The sequence below is a fragment of the Epinephelus fuscoguttatus genome, linkage group LG12, assembly GCF_011397635.1.
Source record: "Epinephelus fuscoguttatus linkage group LG12, E.fuscoguttatus.final_Chr_v1".
In the NCBI taxonomy this organism is placed as follows: domain Eukaryota; kingdom Metazoa; phylum Chordata; class Actinopteri; order Perciformes; family Serranidae; genus Epinephelus; species Epinephelus fuscoguttatus.
The window spans coordinates 38799360-38817601 of NC_064763.1; the positions used below are offsets into that span (position 1 = coordinate 38799360).

At 41.9% G+C, this 18242-nt stretch overlaps 1 protein-coding gene across 2 annotated transcripts in view; it reads right to left on the minus strand.

The window, feature by feature from the left end:
• LOC125898522 (polypeptide N-acetylgalactosaminyltransferase 10-like) overlaps window positions 1-8015 on the minus strand; it is an 89812-nt gene extending 81797 nt beyond the window's left edge. For both annotated transcript variants that reach the window (XM_049592351.1, XM_049592350.1), the window contains exon 1: window positions 7795-8015. In XM_049592351.1, the coding sequence (XP_049448308.1) occupies window positions 7795-7953 (159 nt within the window). In that variant the 5' untranslated portion in view covers window positions 7954-8015. The remainder of the gene's footprint in view (window positions 1-7794) is intronic.
• Window positions 8016-18242: the final 10227 nt, after the last annotated feature.

The following is an 18242-nucleotide window of genomic DNA, read 5'->3' on the forward strand; positions in this document are numbered from 1 at the left end:
TATTTGGCCGAGACACAGGCGACGCAAGGCAACACAACAGTTGGCGTTTGTCGCCAGTAGTTCTTTGATGCTGGTGTTGGTGTCTGGGCCTTAAGAGAACAGATAAACAGCCAGTTGTATTTGATGACAAACAAAAGAAAGGACCTCACTAACACACTGAAGAGGCTAAACTGTGCAACTGTACACAAACACCTCCAGCTAAAAGCAATCCTGCTATCACCTACCAACAGCTGACTGCAGAGAGTCTCCCAAACAGCTTAAAGGATATTAATAAAAACGGTTGGCGGATACAGCTGGCAAACATGCATATATCTGAATTTAAACTACATTTAAACTCTAAGTGCACACAATAAGGCTGACCTGACTTATCAAACTCAATGCTGCAGGAGTTTTTTAAACAGTTTCTGTGAAAAGTTTTCATTGGAACTACTTTCTACCAAAGGAGCATTCCCTATGGAAACTGCTGAGAGCGATGTCTGTGGATTATGTATTACTGTAAAGGGTTTTTAAAATGTCATTTTCCAATACTTTTAGGAGGACACACGAAATTCCATTCCCCTCCATTGTACTTGGGTGACTGTCGCTGTTTCATAGATACATATCTCAAAACCTTGGCACATTAAACTGAAAATATCTGTGTGGCCAGACACCGCTCAGGGTAAGTTAGAAAATGTGGGGGGTTTTTATAATGTGGGTGAACGGACCCTTAGGCAGGGAGAAAAAAAAGCCTTTTAAGCACCCTTGCACAGGATTTTGACTTGCCAACAAAGGAGCACACAAAAACACATCATGAGCTCTAAGCATGGTGTGATGGACCCGCTGGGGGGTTCAGTGGTAATTTACAGCTGTGTTGGTTCTGCTGGGATCACCGCCTCTACTGGCGACAGTCCAAACCCATCTGAGCTGTTCAAATAAGCTCCTTATTATCATGTCTGAGGGAGAGGAAGGCTGGGGAAACAGCACAGAAATACCAGCTTCTCCCAGCTTGTCCCGTCCCAGCTTGAAGCGAAGGCGAGGTAACAGTTTAGGGAAAGGTAAGGGAACACTGAAATGAGGTCACTATACTAGTGATTTCTTTTTCACATGGTTGTGGAATTAAATTACAATAGTAGCATGACATTTTACTGTCTGAAGAAAGAGGTTGAGTCACAAAGCATGCAACTTTACAAGTAAAATGGAGGTTCAGGATCTGGACACCGCACTCAATGCCGCCCTACAGACTGTCTGCGGATGTCTATGAGCCACCCCAACAAACCAGCAGCCACATTGGCCCTAGCTTAAAACACAAACTAGTGAATCCCACCTTCTCCACAAGGTCGCTACGGAGAACACATAATAACCAGCTGCCCCAAACACTGGCCACTGATTGGCGATCATGGTCTAATTGACCTGGATGCTGAAACACTGGACTGGTTTGTCTCAACAGAGCTGAAGGTCTAAGGACATACGCTAGAAGAAGAAGAAGTCATATGGGTTCTTTTATAGACCACATATATAACAAACGATATATATATATTTTAAACAAATTACAGTTGATTCAGAATGCTGCAGCCAGACTCATTACCAGGTCCAACAGGAGAGAACACATCACACCGATTTTAAAATCCCTTCACTGGCTCCCAGTCCGTTTTAGAGTGGATTTAAAAATTTTAATTATTACTTTCAAGGCTCGTATGGGGCTAGCCCCTATAATAATAAATAATAATACATTTTATTTATATAGCGCTTTTACAGCTCTCAAAGACGCTTTACATTTAAACAAAGAAAAGAAGTACATACATATAGCCCCTGAATATATGGCTGACCTCCTGACTCCATACGAGCCCGAACGCAACCTGAGATCCTCTGGTAGGTCATTCCTGGCCATCCCTTGGTCCAGCTTGAAGACCAAGGGTGACCAGGCCATTTCTGTTCGAGCCCCTCGTCTATAGAGTGACCTGCAGGAGGAGATCAGGAACACGTTGTCTTCTTTTAAGTCCCTTTTAAAAACTCACTACTTCAGACTTGCTTTTAACAAATTTGAATTATCTGTTTGCTTTTATTGTCTCTCATTTTGTGTTTTATTTTATTATTTTTATTTATTTTATTTCACTAACTGCCTACTTATTGTCTTTTAATATGTAAAGCATAAAGCAAGATATTACATATGGATGGACAACACATCTCTTCTTCCTCCCAATGTACAAAAATGAAGCCAAAACATCCCAGAAATGGATGCTGCCACCTTGCACTGGTGACATCATTTGGAGCCAGAGTCTGTGCAGAAGTGATCTCCGCAGTATTGAGTTCCTCCCCATACATCCCTCCGACAAATCGCGAGCAGCGCCATTGATTGCAAGCACACCAGCTGGATACACAACAGAATACGCAGTGGTGATTGTCATTAGAGCCAGTGCCTTGTTTTAGGGATAAAAGCTACCACAAACTGTATCTATTCATCAGTGTCATGTTTGAAGAGCTACAAACAAAAGTCTAAGACACGAGACAGGCAGTAGCAGCGGCAGCCCTGCAGTCCTCTCTCCCCCTCTGTGTGAATGTCTCTCTGTCAGCAGAACTCAAGACCACAGATGAGTGACTTGTCTCTGCTTGTTGCTTTTGAGCTTTGCTCCGTTCAGCGTGAGGCTACTAAACGGACAGATGTGACTAATACTAACTCACCTAACCCTCCCCCCAGCGTCACTCCACATTCCCCCACCTAAAGCACTCTGCTCAGCTGGGCAAGTGTTGTGCTGAGGTGAGGAGGCAGAGACATGTCGTTCCTTCGCTCTACCACACTGATCAATGCTTAGTATGGTTAAGAGGCACAAACACATCGGCTCAACACAAAGAGCTGCCAGTGTGCTGCTGAAAGCATTTAGCCACACTGCTGGTGTGTACACTGTAGGGCAAGTCACCTCAAAGCCAGTTTATTTTCAAATAGAGGTGAGCAAAGCCAGCTTTTTGCTTCTTTACTTTGTGTGTCGTTTAGCAGCAAAATCCGGAAAAATCAAACATTTAAAATCTTTTGATAAAGTGGAAACTTGGCTCACATACTGAATACATACAGTGCTGCTGCTGCTCAGCTTTGTTTAGGCTAAAACATTTAAAGATTTCACGCTTCTGGCCACAACTTAATCACAGATCGTTTGTGTTCAACATGCTCTACAACGAGTGCTTTTCTTTCAGCTAATTATTCTTCCTCTCGTCCTCAATTCTTTGTCCTCCAGCCCGACTCACAAATCAACTGAGGTCCGATACAACAACTCCTTGAATGCTTCTTGCAGGGGATGAGGAACAAGGAGAGAGGACACTTCAGGGGAGCCATTACATTTTTTGATTGTTTGTTTGTTCTTTTACTAGATGCCAACGCCCCTTCAAAGTGAATCTGTTTAGTGATTGGTCTGATTTAATGGGACAGCAAAAGAAATACAGCCAACTGTTCCAAAAGATTGAATAGATCTATAATCAGTACTGGAACAGCAGTGAGTACTTAATTCTTTCTACACATTATAAGATCATAGAGATGGTACGCCTCAAGATTATTTGCAGTCTCCTCAAAATGATGCTGGACTGAACAAGTGTAGTGATGTTTAACAAAACAAAATGTCTAAACAAGCCACTAAGGGGCGAACAGGTGATCCTGGTCTGGACACATGTTCTGGGCTGAGAGTAAACTAATGTCCAGTGCACGTTATCTCTTTGTTTTTGGCGATCCATTTATTCTCAATACAATGTACCGATGCTCAACATAGAAGGCAACAGCATTGTCAATATTCAATCATTATTCCATTCAGCAAATTCAGTTATCCACACCAGTACTCACGTGTGCCTGATTCCCAAGCCTGGTCTCACTCCGAAAATCCAGCGCTCAGGCAGTGACTTTCAGCGTCAGAAATCAACGAAAAAGTCAGAAATAGAAATAGTTTAACGGTGCCCAGCAGCATCAGGGTTAAACGCGGCGGGCCAAAAATGAAAGTTAAAGTGGCGAAAGTCTGACTGGGGCGGGCGACTGTTCGCGTCCCGTAAGATTCTAAAGCCAAACCCTGTTCTTTTTCCCTTAACCTAACAACTTGTTTTTGTTGCCTAAATCCAACCGTGTGTTTGTTGTTGAAGGGAAAAATAAAAACGTCAATTCGCGGTCAAATTTCCTGTGAAAACGGAAGTATATCTTGAAAGAAGACAAACGCCTTGCACATCGTATGTGGACGTGGAATCCAAACGTCCATATGTGATGAGGTCGGAGTGAGAATGTGTTGGATTCCCATTACCTGGCGCTTGCCTATGCGCACTTCACACATGAATGCTCCACCCTGTGTTCAGTGTCATAACTACATGTGTATATTTATATTTACCTTGTTTAGATAAGGATAAAATAAACAAGAAATACATTATGGCTCCAACGTGAGGACGCGTCGTTTCATTTTCTGCACTCTACATTCCTGTCTGAGTTAAGATCTGAGAAAGAGACGTGACTGAGGGAGGAAGGAGCAAAGTTAGGAGAACACCGATTTTCAACATATAGAGAGAAAATATAGCAGTAGTTCACCTCCCTATGTCAGCCAGTGTGGTGGTGCTCTTGAATGGGTGGGAGGGTAAAAAAAACATGTGGTCCCCAAATGAAATGTAGGTTCTATTTTTCCTCAAAGTATTGAAATGGCATTGTAAAACTTCATCAGCAACCTCCAGAAAGTGTGTTACTCTTGATGATCCACAGAACACATTTCTATAGCCAGTACTTCCAATGAAATCTGTTGCAATTGCACTTTCAATCTCCACAGAGCAGCTTCATGTCAGGCGGTCATGCTCTGTCCAACCTCTGCTGCTGCTGCTACGATGCCTACACCAAAAATATATCTCTTCAGTATAAGACCCAGTGTAGACTTAAAAAAGGAGAGCTGCAGGCAAACAATTGTTGCTTCCTTTAATACATTTCCCAATACTTTACTTTTGGTTGCGTTTTAGCACTATTGGGAAATTATGTTTGTAACAATGATGGAGAAACTGACTTTCTGAACATAATGAGCATATTGACAATAGTGGAGAAGTGGACGAAGCTGCACGAGTGATCTGAGAGGATTCAATGGATGCCTGGATAATTTTTGACACTTGTTTGGCATGGCTGGGTGTCACTGTTGGAATCCACTCTCCAGGCTGTGAATCCAAGCTGACCACTGCTCTGTAGTCCTCCTTGAAGGAGCTAAAAACATTGTGAAAGTAAACTGCAAATTCCTTGAGTGAAACAGCAAAAAAACTAGTTGTGCAAAAAGTCTCCTCCTCCTCCCTGTGTCAACACATCTTAAAAAAACAATATGTGAATGCTGTTCATTTATATTCTATTTTATCTAAGACATCAATGAGACGGAGACTGCGTATGAATGAGACTGCAGCTCATTCTGTTTCTGTTTAATCGGCTGTGATCTTATTCTGATGGTTTAAGCGCTGTGTCGTCTACAAGTGAAGCAGACAGAAACCAACAAGGGGGGGAAGGAAATATCCGCTACAAATGTCTCTAACAAGACTTATGTGGGAAAAGGCTGGATGGGATAAGGGTATTGATTTTTATGTACTTCAGTGAAGCCATAACAGCCCACAGGGAGCACTCAAACACACCACACAAACACACATATTGTTCCTTCCTTCTTCCTCATTTATCCTTGGTTTCATTTGTCTTTTGCTATTAAAAGTTTGCAAGAAAAAAAAGACAGAGGAGGAATGCTTGCAGCCAGTCTCTGGCAGTTTTATTAGAGCCTAGAATAAGACAAATGTTAGCGCTGCCTGATGTGAGTCTGGCAGACTGGCCCGTGTGTTCCCCTGCTTTGTGCCAAACGCATGCTGGAAGAGCCCTCAGTGACCACATGACACTAAAATAACGGCACATAAATGGCACGTGGGAGTTAAAGCAGTTGCCTACCTCACAGCAACAGCCACTCCAATATATACGACTTTATAACTTAAAAGCAAACATATCTGGATGCCTCACATGAGCCAAACCCAGTGTGACTGTGTTATACTCACCAGCCCTCTGTAACAAGTCCTGTGTAAACCAATTACTGAACAACCCTCTGCACTAAATGACATTGTTTTCATTTGTTATTTGTAATTTCCCTTCAGTGTGGTATAGATTTTTTAGATCTAATGCCTTCAGTGGCAGGGTGGCACTTAACAATGTGCCTCGTATTCATCCATTCACACACACGCACACACCGGTGACAGTGAGCCACCATGCAAGGTGCTGGCTCGACCATCGGGAGCAATTTGCGTATCATCATCTGGCCCCAAGGACACTTTAAACATGTGGAGAAGAGGAGCCGGAGATCGAACAGCCAACCATGCAATTAGAGGACGACTCGCTCTACCTCCCCCCGAATGACTTCTTTGTTTGGCTTCCTTTATCTGCAGACCTTGCTGCGGTAGCACAACTTCAAACACCTGCCCTGACACACAACATGTTTGATAACCTACCAGGAAGATCGTATGTCATCCATTACATGTCTAAAACCCACTGACAGAAGCAAATCAGGTTCACTTTCTTTTTACAACTTTATAAACCCGGTCTAGAGGCACCATTTAAACAGAATAAATATAAATATGCTCTGACTCTATCAGGGTATGTAGCATGAGACACTGTTCCAATACCACCCAGAAATGAAGATATATAATTAGCCTTTATGATGTTGAGTTCATGAGGGAAATTAGAGGCAATCTCTGCTAAATGTCCTCTACGGATGATATCAAATGAAATTTGTTCCACATCGCAGAGCGTCTGAGAGTTTACACCAGCAATACAATAAATTTTGACTGTATATATAACACTGTACCACAGCGGCATTCTTAGGGATAAATGACTGAGAACTATCATACTGGAAAATTGAATTAAAACCAATTGAAATTGCTGATTTTCACAGTGATGTTTCCACGAAATCTTTCGCTGAAGAAAAAAGACAGAGCAACAAACTTGTTTCATGAAAGATTGAGGTATGAATCAGGATTCTGTGGCTGTTTCTCTAATCCTTGATATTTCATAAATGATCAGTTAATCCTCACTTTCAACAATAGCGCAAATAACCTCTGGGAAGCGTGGTTGTTCCCCATGGCAACGGCTACAGACTACATGTTGAAGGGCAGAGACATCAATTAAAACGTGATCACTGAATGAAATCATCTGCAGCTGCTTCTAAACGAAGATCAGACATGTTATTGCTAAATGCAGGACATCTAACACAATGATCTGGAGCTGAGATTAACAGCAACGAACAGCAAAACTAATGACTTTACAAGAGATGGAAACCGAACCGAACAGCTGTTTTGGGGGGCTGTTGGAAACCTCACAATCACTGCTTTAGTTGAGTCCAGAAACACACTATGAGCTAAATAAACCAACGAAGTCTGTGTCCATAGTTTGGACATCCTCGCGCTTGAACCACAGAGCGCGTCTCTTCTGATGCCTCAAGTCTCTGCGCTCTCCATGGTGCTGAACCGGAGCAGCGCTGGAAGTGAAGCGCTCTCCATGGTGCTGAACCGGAGCAGCGCTGGAAGTGAAGCGCTCTCCATGGTCCTGACTCTGCACCCTGACACTTCATTTGACTCTCTCCATGCTCCTGATTTCGGTTATGATTACTGACACTTCAGAAGTCACCTACGTGCTGTGTGTTCTTGATGTCAGATTGTCGAGTCCTAAGCAGAGCAGACTTCCTTAAATTGAGTAGAAACCGAGGAGACACGAAAAAATCCATTTATTTTAAGACTCCCTGAACATGCCAGGACTACAGTTTAGGAAGCAATACACGAGGAGTGTTATAACCGACATTCTCTGACCTGTATCCGGAGGATGCCGCCTGGTCCGTCCACTGTGCCGGGTGAGTTGTCGAAGACTCGGTCCCTGTACAAAGACCACAGCCCGACGTTGGGGAGGAAAAGAAGAGCCGCTATGAGCAGCCCGGCGAACTGCAGCAGCCTCTTCTCCTTCCGCCTCATCTCTCCGGGAGAAAGCGTGTGAAGCAGCGGCGGTGGAAACTAGCGAGTCCTGGCTGCCTGCTCTTCCAGCTGGAGACAACTTTCACTCTGGCTGACTGAGGGGACGGAGCTGCTTTCAAGCTACTTGAAATACCCCCGACGGACGCCACGTCCCGTCGTGACTTTCACAATAAAACACCTCAGCCTAATATGTTGCCTTGACGATCCTCAGTGATAAATAAATAAATAAATAAATAAATAAAAGGATTAAATAGACTAAAATAAAATAAAATAAGATAGAAAAAGAATTAGAATAAAATAAAATAAATACTTTTATTCTCCCTCTATAAACAGCGTCTGTTGTAGTTAAACCAATGCTATATTTAGTCAAGATATCTTTATAATGCCAGGAAAAAACATGGCATGCCCATAAAATGACTTACATATATATGCAAAAATATTCCCCCAAACATTAATTTATTTATTTTCCTTGCAATTACAATGTCATATAAAAGTTTCACATTCTGAAATTAAATGAATCTCAGTAATTGAGTTTGGTATTGCCTGCATGCACAGCAAATAGTCCCGGTGTTTTCACAGTTCACCAGTGTGTATCAGCGGAACAAGAAGCAGGCAAGACAAGTCCAATAAAACATAAAAGAAGAGATTAAAAAGAAAGAAAACAACTTAATTGGCTCTAAATATCAGATCAAAAGAGGCAGGAAAATGCATCCTCCCTGCAGTATATGTACACTCAGTGTACACAGCTATGCTTTCCCAGCTGGCACACGACCAAACTTCAGCGTTGAAATTATGTGTTGTTGTTTCAACATTAGAACAACATCATTACAACATTTTAATTCTGAAGGTTGTAAAAAAAAACTGACCAAAATTCTCCTAAAGCAACACTGAAATCTCAGAAATATGTTTCACTGTTGAAAAAAATATTGAAACAATGTTTAAAGTTTATGAAACAACACTGCAGAATCAAAGTTGATTCAGCTTTCAAAATCCAAAACGTAATTAGAATGCCGGGTTATAAATAGACTTAGTCATATGTATGTTAAAAGTTACATTATCTACTCACACCATCCCCAATCACTAATGTAAATTTAATATAAAAGTTTAAACAAATCATATCATGTGGTCCAGAGATAGACAGATATCATACAGTATGGTAATGAAATAACGCACATCAGTTTGTGATCATGTCTAAGACAAAAACTGTCTATTTATATCCAAAGCTGAGGCAAAGTGCTGCAAAATTGGAGCTTAGCTGGTGCCAGAACAATCTACCAAATTATACAGTGTGAACACACCCCTGTGCACTGTGTGTAATTAGTCTGTGGGAAGTCTTTCTACCGTGCAATTTGAAAGCACCCATACAGTTCAGGTTCTGCACAGCTCCCAGTTTTCAGCAACTTTGGCTCAGAGACTGATTTTCTTATGAATATATTTTACTGTTTATTTAGTCATCACATATCTTTATAGGTTTTATATTTCTTTACTAAACCACTTGTGTCACTGTAACATCTTCAAGTACTCTGATTTTGTCCTGCACACCCACTTTCTGTCCCCACTCTCTTGCAAATGACTGAATTGATGCTTTTGTTTTGAAGGGTAACTTACCCTGACTTCCTGTGGTTTTCTGAGTCTCTCCGTGAAGCTTGACGCAGTTTATCATTCTGAAAGAAGACTTGGAGGGATAATCAGTGGATCACACGTTTGATACATTTAGTTCTCTACATGCAGTGCTTTCTCAGACTGAAAATAAAAACTCTCTTTTGTCCTGCGGTGGCAGCAAAACTACAAACATGCTGAGATACCTGTTAGGTGGAGACGGAAAAAAATGGAAATAGGAAGGACATTGTGGGTCTGATGACAAGCTGTACTTTCTGCTTGGACGGTTGTGTATCTGATCATCTCAACAAAACTCCTTCAGTGTGGCCCAATAATACCTTTGGGATTATCACTGATGACTATTATCCAGACATCTCAAATCAATCAACAATTACAACTGCATTCAAAGCCAGAATGTAATGTACTGTAAGTTTTACTCGTGTAGATTTGGAGCTCTTCGTGACAGTTAACTAAATGTAAATTATGATGTTAAATGAGTCTTTAAAAAGAAACTAAAACAAACCAGTGGTGGCAGCTCTAATGTGTCACTGTGTTGCTGCTGCTTTCCAGTATGTGTCACTGTCCTCATCCTACAGACTCATTGCAAAGCCAAAGTGCATCTCAACACTTTCTCAGATAACACTAGATGCATCCATGTGGTTAAATTTCTCTCAACCCTCCTCCACCGCCTCCCAATTTTTCTCTCTTATGCAATTTTTCTTAAGGCTACACTTGCAGACAGAGACAGTAAATACAATTACCACATTATAAAGTGCATTGTCACTGCACTCCTCACTTCTTAATTAACACCAGCCATGCTTGACTTTAGACTCTGAATCAGAGTTTCCACCTGATATTATTCCAGCTGGAAACTGTGCAGGCAGAGCAGGTGACAGCTCAACAGAGAGAATATTCTTCCACCAAATTCCTACATGCATCCTGCGGTGGCCCTGAGTAGGAAAATTGATTCCTGATCACGAAGGAGATATCATATCATACTCACAGTGGGCCCCTGCCCCTCTCAGTACATCCATGACACCTGGGCGAGATGACTGCCAAGTAGCAGACAGCAGCACACACTGTTTGTGATCAACAAATGACAAAAGGAGATGATTTCGACATCCTGTTGGGACATTCCCAGCAGTGTTTGTGGTGACAAAATCAGGTAGTTTGTAACAACACATTGGGACATCTCCAGCCATGTTTGTGGCAACAAATGCAGGTATTTTTTTAAAGACACACATAGACATTTGCAGTTGTGTTTGTGGCGACAAAGGCGGGTAATTTTCAATATTATGTCAGGACATTTCCAGCCATATTTGTGGCAACAAAACTGGGTATTTTTAATGACATGTCAGGACATTTCCAGATTTTGTTTGTAGTGACAAAACCAGGTATTTTTTAACATGTTGGGACATTTCCAGCCATGTTTGTAGTGACAAAAACAGGTATTTTTAAAAGTTGTCGAGACACTTCCGGCTATGATTGTGGCAACAAAACAGAGGATGTTTTTCATTGACACACTAGCACATTTCCAGTCTATCTGTGGCAACAAAACTGGATATTTTCAAAGACTTGTCAGGACATTTCCAGCCATGTTTGTGGCAAAAAAAAATCAATTTTTAATGACACGTTGGGACATCTCTAGCCAATCTGTGGCAACAAAACAGTTTTTTTAAATGACATGTCAGGATATTTCCAGCTTCTTTGTGGTGACAAAAGTCGGTTTGTTGCAAAAAAAAGGTATTGTTTATGATATGTTGGGACATCTCCATCCAATTTGTGGCAACAAAAGCGGATATTTTTAACAACATGACAAGACATTTCCAGCTTTTGTTTGTGGTGACAAAACCAGGTATTTTTTAACATGTTGGGACATTTCCAGCCATGTTTGTAGTGACAAAAACAGGTATTTTTAATAGTTGTTGAGACACTTTCAGCTTCGTTTGTGGCAACAAAACAGAGGATGTTTTTCACTGACACATTGGGACATTTCCAGCCTATCTGTGATGATAAAACTGGGTATTTTTCTGATGACATGTTGGGAAAACTCCAGCCATGTTTGTGGCATCAGAACTGGGTATTTTTAATGACATGTCAGAACATTTTTAGTTAGTGTTGGTGGTGACAAAATCAGGTAGTTTGTAACTACACGCTGGGACATCTCCAGCCAAAAACTGGGTATTTTCTAACAACATGTTGGGACATTTACAGCAATGTTTGTGGCAACAAAGACGAGTATTTTTTAGCATTATGTCAGGACATTTCAAGCCATATTTGTGGCAACAAAACCAGGAATTTTTTAATGACATGTCAGGATATTTCCAGCTTATTTGTGGCGACAAAAGCAGGTATTTTTTAACATGTTGGGACATTTCCAGCCAAGTTTGTAGGGACAAAAACAGGTATTTTTTAATAGTTTTTGAGACACTTCCAGCTATGTTTGTGGCACATTTGCAACCATGTTTGTGACATCAAACCTCGGTATATTTTAATGATATGTCAGGACATTTCTAGCTTGTATTTGTGGCAATAAGTCCAGATATTTTTTAACGACATGTTGGGACATTTCCAGTCGTGTTTGTGTTGAATAGAACATTTTTTAATGATACATCAGGACCCTACCTTTTTTTTTTTTTTAATAACACAGTGGGTCATTTTAAGCCTATTGTGTGTTTGTGGTGACAAAAGTGGGTATTATGTAAACACACATTGGGACATTTTCAGTCATGTTCGTGGCATCAGAACTAGGTATCTTTTAAAGAACTGTCAGGTCATTTCCAGCCTATTTGTGGCACAAAATCTGGTAATTTTAAACGACATGTCAGGACGTCTCCAGCTGTGTTTGTGGCAACAAAACTGGGTATTTTTAATGACAGACTGTTAACCTAACCACACGTTTAACCACAGCTTTGTCACATTGTAAAATTGAAAATTAAATAGTGAAGAAATGTAGTTTCAACATATTCCCTGCATATGAAACATACAAATGTAGCATATCTGTGGTTTGAAATGTACAGTGTCAAAATGTATTGACCAGTAACACAAGTGCATTACCATCACCTACTGGACTACAGTACGTAACAGTCGTTTGCTTTGTTCCTTCTCAAAGACATCACCAAATGAGCTTTGTAATATATTGAATTGTTTCACAATGTATTGCTTTATATAGTTCAAATGTATGTATATGATAACCTACTGTGTAAAGTGGTATTTGCATTAAGTGCACCATTTTAGTGTTCCATTAAGAAGAGCAGTACATTTACTCACAATCAAACTCTCTTACACACATAGTGTACATTACAATGTAGCTCAGAAAATGAGTTCTCATGTCTGTATTTCTGACGTTCTCTGGAGGAAATCTTTCTGTTTATTTGACCTGTAGGAGACGATTTTACAGCTCAGTTCATTGCCACAGAATGCTTCAGTAACGGCACGGCCCTTTCTGAATGAGCTCTGCTAATGGCTTTCAACACAGAGGAGTCAATCAGTGATCTGCCATCAGAGGACATTAATACTGGCATTTCCTCTGCTTTGATGCCCAGCGAATTACCTGGACCCCCCCCCCCCCCCAACCTCTTTCAAATCCACACTGAGCCTGTGACACGAGCAGGAGGAGTTATAAAGCATAAATCCCCACCACATTCAGAGGTTGTGGGGTTCATCCATAATTCATGCGGGAAGACGCTGAACAGATTGAATTGTCACAACTGGTACAGATGGAGGGAACGAGAGAGGAATGAGCTGCTCTCTCTCTCTCTCTCTCTCTCTGAGTGTCCAGAGCAGGAATAGAAACAGCAGGATTAGCAGGGGGAGAGACTCCAACACATCCTAGGTTCAAGTCCACTCTGTTAAACAATTTGGCTAATCTTCAGTTAACCCGCACTCATTCTTTCTACTCTGGATATGCATGCTTGTCAAATACAAGGGTTAGAAGAGATTAGGGACTGGTTGCTTGACTGGTTTAGAAATGGGGATTTGTTCATCGTGTGTGTCAGAGGTTACAAGGAAAGAGGCAAAGCGGCTGCCACTTGAAACAATAATGAATCACAGGGCAGTATGAGGTCAAGAGGAGGAGGTCAACATTTCCTCTGTGCTATCAGTGACAGTCAGACTATGAGGCAAAGTGAGTGAAAATTACTTTCAAAGTTTCACTTGTGTCAACTGAAAAAGCTATGATGAACTGAGCAAGCAAAACTGAGTAATGCTTTGGTCATGATGACTACACAGTTAAGTGTCCGGCACTCACCTGGCTGAGAGGCTGAAGGACCATCACATATGAATACAAACTACACACGCAGGGCAAACAGAGTGTAAAAGAACACTTGAGGTGTACATGTTGACATTAGAGTGATTATCCTCAGTGCGAAGATCTGTGCATCCTTGACAGAGGCTTGCAGGCACGCTTCTGATGAGGATGTAATTCAAGTACTTTGTTCCCACTGGGCAGTTATTTCTTACGCTGCTGTTATACTGGAACAAATTAGATCAATAACGGCGCGAGGTGTTTTCACACTTTTTCTTTTTTATCGTTCATTTTACATAGCTGCTTATCCTGTCAGGGATCATGGGTGTGCTGGAGCCTATCCCAGCTGACACTGGGCGAGAGGCAGGGTTCACCCTGGACAGGTCACCAGACTATCACAGGGCTGACACATAGAGACAGACAACCATTCATTCACATTCACACCTACTGACAATTAAGAGTCATTAATTAACCCAAACCTGCATGTCTGTGGACTGTGGGAGGAAGCCGGAGTATGCAATTCGATGACTTTTGAGTCTTAGGGCTGTAGTTTCCTGGCGCGGCGCAGGGTGGCGGACCACACGCAGAGTTAGTTTCGAGCAGTGCAACCTGAGGCGCACTCGGTTTGGTAGTTTGGCAGACCAAGGTGCGCTGTGATGGGTGTGGCCAGTGGCGTGCACAGACTTTTTGAAGGGCAGGGGCGAAAAGAAAAAAAATGGCACTTTAGCGAGTGTTTTGGCTCCCAAGAGGGCACTTTAGCGAGCGTTTTTCAACAATTGGGCCACGAGGGGGGGCGACCACCCCCCTTGCCCCTCCCCTGTGCACACCAGCGCAGCAGGGGGAGGTGTCGATAGATCCAGGTTGGCGCAGTGACAGTTTCGTACCAAAAGGCTTCGCCGAAGGTGCGCTAAAAGCTCGCCAGCTGAAACCAGGTCTACTGTCAGCGCAGGTGGAGCGCAGCTGGTGTAGGGGAAGTTTGGCTGACCGGCGGACAGTGCGCACACGTCACCAAAACCTCACAGGCAGGTTTCCAGAATCAGAGTCTGGATTTGTGATTTGGGGTGTTGTGGTCTAAAGGGATTTATCACAAATGAAACTCATTCAGGAAGACATACTTTTCGTGCTCAGGCTTTAAGTTTCTTTCTCACCCTGCCATTCACTCCTTGCATGCATGCTCACTCACTGTCTCTAGGTGTCAGTAGTGGGGTTTCCATCCAAATGTATCGAAATTTTTGAGCGAATTTTGTGAAAATGCGCAAAAGAAAATGCAAATTTATGCCCGTTTCCATTCGTTATTGTTTTGCGATTATTGGGAGTCAACAGGAAGAGCAGTAGGTGGTGCTTCTTGTGAAAAATGAACAAAATAAAAACACACCCGTAGAAGAAGAGTGCGCCATGAGATGACGACATAAGAGAGCGTCTTATGCCCACTGTAAACAACAACACACTCAACTGACACTCAACAACTGACCATGGACAGATTCCTGATAAACCTGTCGGCTCTTGGGAGAACTGTGGTTAGCATTTTGTCAGCGTTCACAGCGTACCTAACCATCTTGAAGAAGAGACGACAAAGAAGAAGTTTAATGTTAAGAGTACTGTCGGAAATAGCTGGACGGAGACCACCGTGTCGTTCTCCGTGACTTTCGGGACGTAGTTGTCCAGCAGCATTTCACTCCCGCGCTCTGGCTGAAACATTTCCGTATGTCAGGGGCCACATTTGAGGATCTGTGTGCCGGTACGTCATCGTTTATTCGCAAAACCTGTTTCCATAGCAAAAAGTCGTACTTTTCTTTTATCAATATGCTGACAAATCCACCCCCTCCAAGCGTAAAAACTTTTTTGCGAATTTTCGGCCTTTTTTCGAATTTCTGGCGTTTCCATCCAAGGTTTTTTTCCGCAATTTTTGAAAATGCCAATAAAAATAGGTGGATGGAAACCCCACTATTGTCTGGGTAGGTCAATTGAGTCATCAGCTGATTCACAATCAACCAGCACAGTGACACACCTTCTCTGTCAGCCTATCATCTTACTGCTCCTCGTGTTGGTTCTTTCTCTGCTGTCGTCAAATGTGCCCTCCACCTTCCCCTCACCACCTAGTCTTTATGGATTCATCAGCCTCATATCCTAACTTCAGTCTTCTGTCAGTACTAAATGAAATATAAAATATTACAAAAAAGTAAGTATTGCAACTGTCTCTAAATTTAAAAATGTGTGTCTGGCATCTTTGTTGTGCTCATTGTAGACATTATTTTAAAGTTTTTGTGGTCCATACATCCCATGACATTTCAATACCTTTATAATCTTATAAGATTACATTGGTTTTGGCACTCGTGTATGGTCTTGTCTCAGGAATACAAAGGTGTTTTGCACTGGGGCTAATTACTGGAATGTCTATATATACACCTTCGTGTTCTTTCATTCTGATTGCCCTGCATGATTGAAGGTCTGAGACTGAAAGCTGGCATGTAATTAGAGAGTGAAGAAGCTCCTTTTTGTTTTAGCGTGACTACAAACACTGAGAGGTGTTTACTGGCAGAGTCGCAGCGAAAATATAAAACACAAAAATAATTTTAGATACTGTTTACATCATCAGAACAAGCACGTAAAGACATTTTTTCTGTAGTAGCTGCGTGTGTGAGATCATTGTAACACCTTATTAACAGAATATTGCCCTTAACCTGTGCCGCGTACATACTATTTCTGCTCCCGCTTAACGTGACAATGTGTTTTTAATTGAGCTGAACTGTGATTAGCTGAGCATTACTGCTGGCACTGTTTTCCTGGAGACAAAACAGATAAATGTGGGCAATTATTTCCGCCCCAGCAGCTTCAGCCAGACTATCTCACCTTCATGTAAGTGAAAAACTGAAATTCTCCCTGTGGAGAATTAAGGGAGATTCTTTCCGCCTCTTAGCATAAAATGAATAATGTAATATAAAGTATCTGTGGGGATTTGACGAGGGTGTTGATCAATACCAGGACTTAAAAACTGATTCTGCGGGTGATGAGTCATCTGCTCCTCTACCTCACTGTTCAGCCTGCGAAGCCTGTCCCATTTCACGCTGTCCAGAATAAATCTATGAGGTAGGGCTGCATCTAATGAAATGAGGACCGCAAAGACTTGGAAAGAGGATGGACCACACATACACAGAAGGCAAAACACCAATCACAGAGGGGAGGGAGACAGGAGGATGTAGATCCACATCCAGGATGGAAAATGAATTTGTAACTAGTATGAAAATCAAAAAATTAAGTCTTTTTTTTTTTCAAGAAAAAGTGACAAACATTTCCCAGATTTGTGAAGACATGATTGTAAACTGATTGAAATTGTGACTGACATTTTTTTTTTTTTTTTACTATTTTAGCAGTTAATTAAAAACATCTGTCAAACAATCAGTGGAAATAACTACTGCAGCCCTTAAAGCAGCAATAGTATCCATTAGGCATTCTTGCTGGATGTCCTCAGCTACAGTAATCAACACAGGAAGTAAAGTGTAACTCTCTGACGCCAGCAATTGCTGGCCACCCCACTGACCAACCCTGGCAAAAATAATGAGTCGCCAACAAAACTATCTTTTAGAGGCTGCTGTGGCACGCTCATCTTTTAGCTAGAGCGAAGATAGTTGTATCTAAGGAAAGTACACACCCGAAGACATCATTGGTACCATATTTTCTTATCTTCAGACATAAAAGTGTAGATGTTTCTTTTACCTGCTTGGCAGTTTCGACTGTGAACTCCAGTCTTCCTCAGAAGCGTCATCCGACGTGTTGCTGACGTGTCATTTATCAGCTCGCCGGCCCGACAGACCTATCAGAATCTGTCAGGCCAGCCACGCCCTCCGCCGTTGGCAGAATCATGCAAGAAAACATACACCGGAGAAACAGGAAGGTCTTTCAATTCAAGGAAAAAAGAACATCAAAAAGAATGCGAGAAAGAGACAGCGGCGCGATTCACAAGGACACAAGACAAAGCAGAACAGGAAAACTTAAAATCAGCCATCACAGATCACTGCAGGAGAAATAACCACATTACGGACCGGGACAAGGGCAAAATAATCACATCAGAGACCAATAAATCCAAACGTTGGATAAAAGAGGCACCATCAGCCAGGACGAGGGGGCATACACCCTCTATCACACCTGGGTTTCCCTCCTCCAGCGGGGGGTGTGGCCGGCCCGACAGATTCTGATAGGTCTGTTTGGTTTGCCAGCTGATAAATGACACGTCAGCAACATGTCAGAGTCACAGTTGAAACTGTCAAGCAGGTAAAAAGAAACATCACCTACACTTTTTTGTCTGAAGATAAGAAAATATTGAACAATTCTAAAAAGAAGACAAAACAAATCTAATCAATCCATTGGTACCAGTCGTGTGCTTGGAACAGGGCTAAATGATGCAGCAAAGTTAAGCTAAATTTTGTCTTTGAACAGAAAATCCCAC